Consider the following 12,501-nt stretch of genomic DNA (forward strand, 5'->3'; position numbering starts at 1 on the left):
TGGAACAATCAGGACTAGAGTTGAGTGAACACCTGGATGTTCGGGTTCGAGAAGTTCGGCCGAACTTCCTGGAAATGTCAATGGGGACCCGAACTTTTCGGCACTAAAAAGGCTGTAAAACAGCCCAGGAAAGGGCTAGAGGGCTGCAAAAGGCAGCAAAATGTAGTTAAATTCCCTGCAAACAAATGTGGATAGGGAAATGAATTAAAATTAAAATAAAATAAATAAAAATTAACCAATATCAATTGGAGAGAGGTCCCATAGCAGAGAATCAGGCTTCATGTCAGCAGAGAATCAGTCTTCATGTCATAGCAGAGAATCAGGCTTCACGTCACCCAAAACTGGAACAGTCCATTGTCAGATATTTAGGCCCCGGCACCCAGGCAGAGAAGAGAGGTCCCATAACATAGAATCAGGCTTCATGTCATAGCAGAGAATCAGGCTTCATGTCATAGCAGAGAATCAGGCTTTACGTCACCCAACACTGGAACAGTCCATTGTTAGATATTTAGGCCCAGGCACCCAGGCAGAGGAGAGAGGTCCCATAGCAGAGATTCAGGCTTCATGTCAGCAGAGAATCAGTCTTCATGTAATAGCAGAGAATCATGCTTCACGTCACCCAACATTGGAACAGTCCATTGTCATAAAATTTAGGCCCCGGCACCAGACAGAGGAGAGAGGTCCCATAACATAGAATCTGGCTTCATGTCAGCAGAGAATCAGTCTTCATGTCATAGCAGAGAATCAGGCTTCATGTCACCCACCACTGGAACAGGCCACTGTCAGATATTTTTAGGCCCTGGCACCCAGACAGAGGAGAGAGGTCCCATAACATAGAATCTGGCTTCATGTCAGCAGAGAATCAGTCTTCATGTCATAGCAGAGAATCAGGCTTCATGTCACCCACCACAGGAACAGGCCACTGTCAGATATTTTTAGGCCCCGGCACCCAGACAGAGGAGAGAGGTCCCATAACAGAGATTTAGGCTTCATGTCAGCAGAGAGTCAGTCTTCATGTCATAGCAGAGAATCAGGCTTCACGTCACCCACCACTGGAACAGTCCATTGTCATATATTTAGGCCCCGGCACCCAGACAGAGGAGAGAGGTCCCATAGCAGAAAATCTGTCTTCATGTCATAGCAGAAAATCATGCTTCACGTCACTCACCACTGGAACAGTCCATTGTCACATATTTAGGCCCAGGCACCCAGGCAGAGGAGAAAGGTCCCATAGCAGAGAATCTGGCTTCATGTCAGCAGAGAATCAGTCTTCATGTTATAGCAGAGAATCAGGCTTCACGTCACCCAAAACTGGAACAGTCCATTGTCAGATATTTAGGCCCCGGCACCCAGGCAGAGGAGAGAGGTCCCATAACATAGAATCAGGCTTCATGTCAGCAGAGAATCAGTCTTCATGTCATAGCAGAGAATCAGGCTTCACGTCACCCAACACTGGAACAGTCCATTGTTAGATATTTAGGCCCAGGCACCCAGGCAGAGGAGAGAGGTCCCATAGCAGAGATTCAGGCTTCATGTCAGCAGAGAACCAGTCTTCATGTCATAGCAGAGAATCATGCTTCACGTCACCCAACATTGGAACAGTCCATTGTCATATAATTTAGGCCCCGGCACCCAGACAGAGGAGAGAGGTCCCATAACATAGAATCTGGCTTCATGTCAGCAGAGAATCAGTCTTCATGTCATAGCAGAGAATCAGGCTTCATGTCACCCACCCCGGCACCCAGACAGAGTAGAGGTTCATTCAACTTTGGGTTGCCCCGCAATATAATGGTAAAATGAAAATAAAAATAGGATTGAATGAGGAAGTGCCCTGGAGTACAATAATATACGGTTATGGGGAGTTAGTTAATGTCTAATCTGCACAAGGGATGGACAGGTCCTGTGGGATCCATGCCTGGTTCATTTTTATGAACGTCAGCTTGTCCACATTGGCTGTAGACAGGCGGCTGCGTTTGTCTGTAATGACGCCCCCTGCCGTGCTGAATACACGTTCAGACAAAACGCTGGCCGCCGGGCAGGCCAGCACCTCCAAGGCATAAAAGGCTAGCTCTGGCCACGTGGACAATTTAGAGACCCAGAAGTTGAATGGGGCCGAACCATCAGTCAGTACGTGGAGGGGTGTGCACACGTACTGTTCCACCATGTTAGTGAAATGTTGCCTCCTGCTAACACGTTCCGTATCAGGTGGTGGTGCAGTTAGCTGTGGCGTGGTGACAAAACTTTTCCACATCTCTGCCATGCTAACCCTGCCCTCAGAGGAGCTGGCCGCGACACAGCTGCGTTGGCGACCTCTTGCTCCTCCTCTGCCTTCGCCTTGGGCTTCCACTTGTTCCGCTGTGACATTTGGGAATGCTCTCAGTAGCGCGTCTACCAACGTGAGCTTGTACTCGCGCATCTTACTATCACGCTCCAGTGCAGGAAGTAAGGTGCGCACATTGTCTTTGTACCGTGGATCCAGCAGGGTGGCAACCCAGTAGTCCGCACACGTTAAAATGTGGGCAACTCTGCTTGTCGTTGCGCAGGCACTGCAGCATGTAGTCGCTCATGTGTGCCAGGCTGCCCAGAGGTAAGGACAAGCTGTCCTCTATGGGAGGCGTATCGTCATCGTCCTGCGTTTCCCCCCAGCCACGCACCAGTGATGGGCCCGAGCTGCGTTGGGTGCCACCCCGCTGTGAACATGCTTCATCCTCATCCTCCTCCACCTCCTCCTCATCCTCTTCCTCCTTGTCCTCCAGTGGTGGGCCCTGTCTGGCCACATTTGTACCTGGCCTCTGCTGTCGCAAAAAACCTCCCTCTGAGTCACTTCGAAGAGACTGGCCTGAAAGTGCTAAAAATGACCCCTCTTCCTCCTCCTCCTCCTGGGCCACCTCCTCTTCCATCATCGCCCTAAGTGTTTTCTCAAGGAGACATAGAAGTGACCCATGCGTGCTGCAGCTGAAACTCCACTATGGCCTGCTGCTGCTCGCACAGTCTGTCCAGCATGTGCAAGGTGGAGTTCCACCTGGTGGACACGTCGCATATGAGGCGGTGAGCGGGAAGGCCGAAGTTACGATGTAGCGCAGACAGGAGAGCAGCGGCAGGATGTGAACGCCGGAAGCGCGAACACACGGCCCGCACTTTATGCAGCAGCTCTGACATGTCGGGGTAGTTGCAAATGAACTTCTGCACCACCAAATTCAGCACATGCGCCAGGCAAGGGATGTGCGTCAAACCGGCTAGTCCCAGAGCTGCAACGAGATTTCGCCCATTATCGCACACCATCAGGCCGGGTATCAGGCTCACCGGCAGCAACCACTCGTTGGTCTGTTGTTCTATACCCCGCCACAACTCCTGTGCGGTGTGGGGCCTGTCCCCCAAACATATGAGTTTCAGAATGGCCTGCTGACGTTTACCCCGGGCTGTGCTGAAGTTGGTGGTGAAGGTGTGTGGCTGACTCGATGAGCAGGTGGAAGAAGAGGAGGAGGAGGAAGCTGAGGAGGAGGAGGAGACAGGAGGCAAAGAATGTTGCCCTGCGATCCTTGGCGGCGGAAGGACGTGCGCCAAACAGCTCTCCGCCTGGGGCCCAGCCGCCACTACATTTACCCAGTGTGCAGTTAGGGAGATATAGCGTCCCTGGCCGTGCTTACTGGTCCACGTATCTGTGGTTAGGTGGACCTTGCCACAGATGGCGTTGCGCAGTGCACACTTGATTTTATCGGATACTTGGTTGTGCAGGGAAGGCACGGCTCTCTTGCAGAAGTAGTGCCGGCTGGGAACAACATACTGTGGGACAGCAAGCGACATGAGCTGTTTGAAGCTGTCTGTGTCCACCAGCCTAAATGACAGCATTTCATAGGCCAGTAGTTTAGAAATGCTGGCATTCAGAGCCAGGGATCGAGGGTGGCTAGGTGGGAATTTACGCTTTCTCTCAAATGTTTGTGAGATGGAGAGCTGAACGCTGCCGTGTGACATGGTTGATATGCTTGGTGACGCAGGTGGTGGTGTTGGTGGTACATCCCATGTTTGCTGGGCGGCAGGTGCCAACGTTCCTCCAGAGGCGGAGGAAGAGGCCGAGGCGGCGGCAGCAGCAGAAGAGGCCGAGGCGGCAGCAGCAGAAGAAGTAGTAGGGGGAGCCTGAGTGACTTCCTTATTTTTAAGGTGTTTACTTTACTGCAGTTCATGCTTTGCATGCAGGTGCCTGGTCATGCAGGTTGTGCTAAGGTTCAGAACGTTAATGCCTCGCTTCAGGCTCTGATGGCACAGCGTGCAAACCACTCGGGTCTTGTCGTCAGCACATTGTTTGAAGAAGTGCCATGCCAGGGAACTCCTTGAAGCTGCCTTTGGGGTGCTCGGTCCCAGATGGCAGCGGTCAGTAGCAGGCGGAGTCTCTTGGCGGCGGGTGTTCTGCTTTTGCCCACTGCTCCCTCTTTTGCTACGCTGTTGGCTCGGTCTCACCACTGCCTCTTCCTCCGAACTGTGAAAGTCAGTGGCACGACCTTCATTCCATGTGGGGTCTAGGACCTCATCATCCCCTGCATCGTCTTCCACCTAGTCTTGATCCCTGACCTCGTGTTTAGTCTGCCCACTGCAGAAAGACGCAGCAGTTGGCACCTGTGTTTCATCATCATCAGAGACGTGCTGAGGTGGTATTCCCATGTCCTCATCATCAGGAAACATAAGTGGTTGTGCGTTAGTGCATTCTATGTCTTCCACCGCTGGGGAAGGTCTAGGTGGATGCCCTTGGGAAACCCTGCCAGCAGAGTCTTCAAACAGCATAAGAGACTGCTGCATAACTTGAGGCTCAGACAGTTTCCCTGATATGCATGGGGGTGATGTGACAGACTGATGGGCTTGGTTTTCATGCGCCATCTGTGCGCTTTCTGCAGAAGACTGGGTGGGAGATAATGTGAACGTGCTGGATCCACTGTCGGCCACCCAATTGACTAATGCCTGTACCTGCTCAGGCCTTACCATCCTTAGAACGGCATTGGGCCCCACCAAATATGGCTGTAAATTCTGGCGGCTACTGGGACCTGAGGTAGTTGGTACACTAGGACGTGTGGCTGTGGCAGAACGGCCACGTCCTCTCCCAGCACCAGAGGGTCCACTAACACCACCACGACCATGTCCGCGTCCCTTACTAGATGTTTTCCTCATTGTTACCGTTCACCACAATAAGAAAAATATTCTTTGGCCCAATGTATTGAATTCAAATTCAGGCCTTTTTTTACAGACATCTAACACTATCTGGCTATCTATTTAGGTACCGTATTACACTAATACAGGCACAGCAGTAATGACAGATTTAGCCGAATATAAATTTGAGGCCTATTATTTAGGCGCTGGGTGACAGGTATACGTTTACGGACAGAATTAGACTTGGATCTGCACAGTAGCGTGTGTGTGAAGTTATTGAGAATAACCCTATCTGCACCTTGAATCTTACATACCCTTTTAGGGATAGATTTAAAGTAGGCCTGATACAGCAGAAACCACTAATTTAGAGAATTGCAAAATTGGGAATTGTATTTCAACCCAGAACAAAAACTGTGCTTTGACGGACACTAAATAACTTGACCAGCTAAAGCAATAATGACAGATTTGGATGAATATAAATTTGAGGCCTATTTTTTAGGCGCTGGGTGACAGGTATACGTTTACACACAGAATTAGACTTGGAATTGAACAGTAGCGTGTGTGTGAAGTTATTGAGAATAACCCTATCTGCACCTTGAATCTTATATACCCTTTTAGGGATAGATTTAAAGTAGGCCTGATACAGCAGAAACCACTAATTTAGAGAATTGCAAAATTGGGAATTGTATTTCAACCCAGAACAAAAACTGTGCTTTGACGGACACTAAATAACTTGACCAGGTAAAGCAATAATGACAGATTTGGATGAATATAAATTTGAGGCCTATTTTTTAGGCGCTGGGTGACAGGTATACGTTTACACACAGAATTAGACTTGGAATTGCACAGTAGCATGTGTGTGAAGTTATTGAGAATAACTTGCTGACAGGCTCAGCTTGACCCTGATGTAGGATATAGCCAAAAAATAACCACACTATTGATGGTTAAATGCACTTGGTGACAGGCTCAGCTTTCCCCTGATGTAGTATATGGCCAAAAAATAACCACACTATTGATGGTTAAATGCACTTGTGACAGGCTCAGCTTGCCCCTGATGTAGTATATGGCCAAAAAATAACCACACTATTGATGGTTAAATGCACTTGATGACAGCTTGACCCTGATGTAGGATATAGCCAAAAAATAACCACACTATTGATGGTTAAATGCACTTGGTGACAGGCTCAGCTTGCCCCTGATGTAGTATATGGCCAAAAAACAACCACACTATTGATGGTTAAATGCACTTGTGACAGGCTCAGCTTGCCCCTGATGTAGTATATGGCCAAAAAATAACCACACTATTGATGGTTAAATGCACTTAGTGACAGGCTCAGCTTGACCCTGATGTAGGATATAGCCAAAAAATAACCACACTATTGATGGTTAAATGTACTTGGTGGCAGCTTGTGCTGGCGCACCACAAGACACAAAATGGCCGCCGATCAACCCAGAAAAAAGTGAATGAAAAACGCTCTGGGCAGCCTAAAAACAGTGAGCAATTGAATAGCAGCAGTTCAATGATCCACAGCTGTAGATCGATCACTGAATGAAGTCTTTTGGAGGAGTTAATCACTGCCTAATTTCGCCCTAACGTCGCAGCTGCAACCTCTCCTCACACTAAGCACAGCAGAGTGACGTGCAGCGCTACGTGACCCAAGCTTATATAGAGGCTGGGTCACATGCTGCACTGGCCAATCACAGCCATGCCAATAGTAGGCATAGCTGTGACGGCCTCTTGGGGCAAGTAGTATGATGCTTGTTGATTGGCTGCTTTGCAGCCTTTCAAAAAGCGCCAAGAAAGCGCCGAACACCGAACCCGAACCCGGACTTTTACGAAAATGTTACTATACAGTTCGGGTTCGCTCATCCCTAATCAGGACTCTTTGTAGAGCTGGCTGCCCCACCAAACGAAGTACTTAGAGGAGAAGAGCTTTGGTAAGAGAGGTGTGACCCCGATCCCAGAGGTCTAAAGATCCTATATGCAGATGGGAGGAACTTCTACAAGGTCAACCATCACTTCAGCACTCCACCAATTTGGGCTTTATGGCAGAGAGAAGCCTCCTCAGTAAAATGACACATGAAAAACTGCCTGGAATTTGCAAAAAAAAAGCAGATAGAAGACTCTCAGAATGTGAGAAACAAGATTCTGTGGTCTGAAGAAACCAAGAGGCACATTTACTGTATAAAGACAGTTTTTTTGTACACCAGTCTATAGCTGGCAGTGAATCAACAAAGTTATGTAGAGGCAAAAGAGAGATATAAGAAAAACTAATTTGAATATATTTCCCAGAAACCTAAAGGTATGCAAATTGTCTTTCAATTATGAAAAAACACTGATTGAACAGTTTGAGGCTACCACTAGTGATGGACGAACATCTGCCGGGACGGTTCGGGAAATCAAATGTTCGTGAACCGCAAGTTCGCGGCGGGTCCCATTCATTTTAATGGCAGGCAAACCTGAAAAACATTCAGCTCATATTTCCAGCCAAGAAATAATTACTAGAAGTGCACAAATAGTTCCACAACATGGATAGTGACATACTAGATGTATTATTCGAATTTGCGATCTCCATTCATAATTTTTTTTCAATGCGAAATATCGGCAATATAATTTTCGCGTACGCGCATGCTCAAATGCACTATACAGTACCAAAATGCACTATAAAGAAAGTATATTGGTATGTAACACCCCGCTTCAATCACTTTTTTGGGGGGGCGACTGGTATATCACACCAGTAGAAATGATTTGTTCCAATAACGCTTGTCCCTCTATATACCTGCAGTATCGCAGCAGAACCGCACACAACTGCCGCACAATACAAATGCACTATAATATACTTTCTAACATAGAAAGTATATTATAACATTGTACAAGGAAGGCAATCCATTAGAATATACATAAAGATAAAACATAACCTTTAATAATGTTACTATGAGGGTCCATTCACACGTCCGTAAGTGTTTTGAGGATCCGCAAAACACGGACACCGTCAATGTGCATTCCGCAATTTGTGGACCGCACATCGCTGGCACTATAATAGAAAATGCCTAATCTTGTCTGCAATTGCGGACAAGAATAGGACATGTTCTATTTTTTTGTGGAAACGGAAGCACGGATGCGGTAGTGCAGATCCGCAAATGCGGATGCAGACAGTACATTCTGGCCCCATTGAAAATGAATGGGTCTGCACCCGTTCCGCAATTTTGCGGACCCATTTTGCGGACGTGTGAATTGAAAAGATATCCCTCAAAATGAAAATAAATTAAATTATTAAAGTTAAGCAAAAAGCATAGATGTGGTAGGCAATAACAAGTGCTCGGCGGCACCAAATCAGAAACCATATGTCCTACCACAATCCGGGGGGGTTCCAGTGCACATCCATGAATCCCGGAGGGAAAGCAAAAAACATCTATCCTGGGCTAGATGATGATGTGGTATTGAAGGAAAGGGTGGGCAAAGAACTGTCCCTGATATTGCCCTACAGGGGGGTGCTATTCTGGCCCTGATAAGAGCGACCCCGTCCGGAACCTTACCCTATATAATAATGGCCCTAGTAAGCCCCTAGCCCCCTAAGCCCCTGACTTCCAGGTGATCACTATTATATAGATCTATTTTTTTTGACTCATTATAAAAGTATATTATAAGTATATCGCACCCCTCTGTGTATCACACCTATCGATAGCACACCTATACCAGTCCTTAAAGGACTTTTGTGGCCCTATTAGCTAGCGTTTGTTGTGCCTAACAGACTGTCCCTGCTCCACACAGCAACCTCTCCCTACACTGGCAAAACACTGAATGTAAAATGGCAGCCAGATCAGGTTGGCTGTCCTGTACCACCTGATGGATGTGTCATGGGTCAAAGTTCTTCACAATGTAAAAGAATATGGTGGGCGCGAATATCTCCATATGTTCGCATGTTCGGCGAATCGCGAACACGCAAAGTTCGCCGCAAAAAGACCGCCGGGCGAACTGCAAGGCCATCTCTAGCTACCCCCAGGGGAAAATCGAGTCTACCACTAGGGGAAGATCTTATTATGAAAAAGCACTGATTGAACAGTTCAAGGCTACCACTAAAGAAAAATCTTATTATGAAAAAAAAAGCCTGATTGAAAAGTTCAAGGATACCACCAGGGGACAGTCTGATGGTAGCATTGAACTGTTCAATCAGCACTTTTTCATAATAAGTGTTATGCCCTGGTGGTAGCCTTGAACTTTTTGGCAAACAAAAATGTCAGCTCTAGATGTTAGCTTAAATTGTATTGGACATATAAAATGCAGGACACACATGAGAGCTTTTGCTAATAATGTGGCTTTTTTAGGTGTCTGGCATTTCAGCATTTTGACATCTTCTTTATAAGGGCAAAATGGGCAGACAAAAATTGTGGTTCACACAGTCATGTAGATATATCTGCTGTTAAAAAGAAATGCCATAAAAACCGCATGTGGTATGGAAGAAATTCATGGCTTTCTATGGCTTTTTTTAATGGTAAAAAATGCCAGAGCAAATTCACATTTAACGGGGCCCTAAGGGGGGTTGTTCTACAACAAACACTTATGCTTTAACCACACAAATAGGGGATACGTTTTGATAGGAGTGGGTTCAACTACTGGGGCCAGTGTCCATCACCAGAATGGGGGACCTGCATTCCCCGACTTAAATAAAGTGGTGATCACAAATGTGCACTGCCGCTTCATTCAGCTCTATGGGGTTGTCCCAGCAGTCAGTCCCCCCACCAATCAGACACATACCCCTTATGCTGTGGAGCTTCATTTCAATAAATTCTTTAAAATGACTAAACAGAAGAAAAGATAAGATGGCACTTACTGCAATTCATCTCATCCGATCCATCTCCACAGTCGTCAATGAGATCACACAGCAGTAAATTGCTTATACAAGCCTTAGTATCTTTACACCAGAAGCGCTCGGGTTCTCTACAGCTTGGGTCAGCAGTAGGAAGAGAACAGTTTTCAAACACAATATCATCAAAGGCTGAGACACCTTCATAGTAGCCCACGTTGCGTTTATTCACTGACAATTGGAAAGGATGGGACAAGCGATCAAGCTGAATGAATCCCTTTAACCACTGGTTCCCTTGGCTGAAGTAAGTGCTCCAGAGCACAGTGGGCACACGCTCATTATCTACATGTAAAAGGATCTCTGCCATTCCCACCGATGATCCATAGTTGTAATACCTGAAAATAAAATGCAAAATAAAGTTTAATTGTAAGTTCAATTGGTTTATCTATTGAGATACTGAGATGAAGGTACTGGACAATGAGTTGATGTTTTCCCAAAGAGTCCAAAGAAAGGTAAAGTCCATTGAACTGAACTAGGGATGAGCAAATTGATTCTTACCAATCCATTCGCTCATCTGAATGAATTCTCTGCCTGTGAGGGACTGAGCCTCTACAGAAGATTACCCACTCTGACGACAGATTAACATAAAGCTAAACCAAAATCCAGCCTTCACTCGACTTGGCGTTCACGTTGCAGCGGGAAGGAGCTGCCTCCACATGGAATGTATGAAGAAATCCCAGCAACTGTGTCTTGCTTATAAGTATATACTTTTATTTCATCATCATAAAGTATATGATAGACGCGTTTCGGCACACAGCCTTTCTCATTCCCTGGACTGAGAAAGGCTGTGTGCCGAAACGTGTCTATCACATACTTTATGATGATAAAATAAAAGTATATACTTATAAGCAAGACACGGTTGCTGGGATTTCTTCAGACAGATTAACATGGTCGCACATCTCGTGAGACATAGAAACATAGAAACATAGAATGTGTCGGCAGATAAGAACCATTTGGCCCATCTAGTCTGCCCAATATACGGAATACTATGGATAGCCCCTGGCCCTATCTTATATGAAGGATAGCCTTATGCCTATCCCATGCATGCTTAAACTCCTTCACTGTATTTGCAGCTACCACTTCTGCAGGAAGGCTATTCCATGCATCCACTACTCTCTCAGTAAAGTAATACTTCCTTATATTACTTTTAAACCTTTGCCCCTCTAATTTAAAACTGTGTCCTCTTGTGGTAGTTTTTCTTCTTTTAAATATGCTCTCCTCCTTTACCGAGTTGATTCCCTTTATGTATTTAAAAGTTTCTATCATATCCCCTCTGTCTCTTCTTTCTTCCAAGCTATACATATTAAGGTCCTTTAACCTTTCCTGGTAAGTTTTATCCTGCAATCCATGTACTAGTTTAGTAGCTCTTCTCTGAACTCTCTCTAGAGTATCTATATCCTTCTGGAGATATGGCCTCCAGTACTGCACACAATACTCCAAGTGAGGTCTCACCAGTGTTCTGTACAGCGGCATAAGCACTTCACTCTTTCTACTGCTTATACCTCTCCCTATACATCCAAGCATTCTGCTGGCATTTCGTGCTGCTCTATTACATTGTCTTCCCACCTTTAAGTCTTCTGAAATAATTACTCCTAAATCCCTTTCCTCAGATAACCACACAGGAATGGGCTGATGATCTGCCTGCAAATACGGATCAGCTATTGCGCATGCTCCTCTAAAATTCCTTTAGTGGGGCAAATCTGGATTCATACACAGATCATCTGCACATACGGTACTACTCACAGTAACGGTGCATATGGTCTTGCAACATGAGCGGTGCTATAATCAAGCAGCAGAGGGAGCATCCAGAGCTGTGGGGATGCTTCCTCACAAGTGTTAAAATTGTACAGATGAGCAAATCAATTCATACAAATTGATTCGCTCATCCCTAGACTAAACCAACATCCATATGCAAACTACAAAAAAATGGCGTGGTGTCAAAAGGCAGGAAGTACTCAACCCCATATGCTCCTGGTATTGCCCATACGACACAGGTAGGTTAGCGTTAGGTCCCGAGCTACTTGAGATACCTTGGCGCGGTGCTCGGGCTCAGATATGTCCTTCATATAAGGATATATTGGCTAAATTCTCAATTTTAACACCAGTTTGAGGGTATAGTCAGACTTGTTTGTTTGCCTCCACAGTAGTGCACCTTCCTTATTAATGTTTATTTCACAAACCAAGATCCAACCAAAGCCATCAGGAGAGTACTGTTTCTCCTTGTGGAGACCAGCACCTGGCATAAAAGACATGCAATGCTCCCTGAGAAAAACATTATGCATATTGGCTGGAAACGGCTGCCCCTTAAAGGGGGCTCTTCTGTTTTGCTATATTGATGACTAGTGATGAGCGAAGTATTGAAAAATTCTATTAGGCTGTTTTGACAAATTGAAAAAAAAAATTTGCTTTGTGACGAAGCATTTTCCATTCAGGGAAAATCGATTCGCTACCATGAAGCATGATAAAATTTGGCTTTGCGGTGAATCAAACTTTCCCTGAA

General features: G+C 46.0%; 1 protein-coding gene across 1 annotated transcript in view; it reads right to left on the reverse strand.

Annotated features, from left to right (window-relative positions):
• MALRD1 (MAM and LDL receptor class A domain containing 1) overlaps positions 1–12,501 on the reverse strand; it is a 365,234-nt gene that overhangs the window by 343,914 nt on the left and 8,819 nt on the right. The window contains exon 6 of the mRNA XM_040434052.1: positions 9,969–10,336. Within this exon, the coding sequence (XP_040289986.1) occupies positions 9,969–10,336 (368 nt within the window). The remainder of the gene's footprint in view (positions 1–9,968; positions 10,337–12,501) is intronic.

This window comes from Bufo bufo, chromosome 5, assembly GCF_905171765.1.
Source record: "Bufo bufo chromosome 5, aBufBuf1.1, whole genome shotgun sequence".
In the NCBI taxonomy this organism is placed as follows: Eukaryota; Metazoa; Chordata; class Amphibia; order Anura; family Bufonidae; genus Bufo; species Bufo bufo.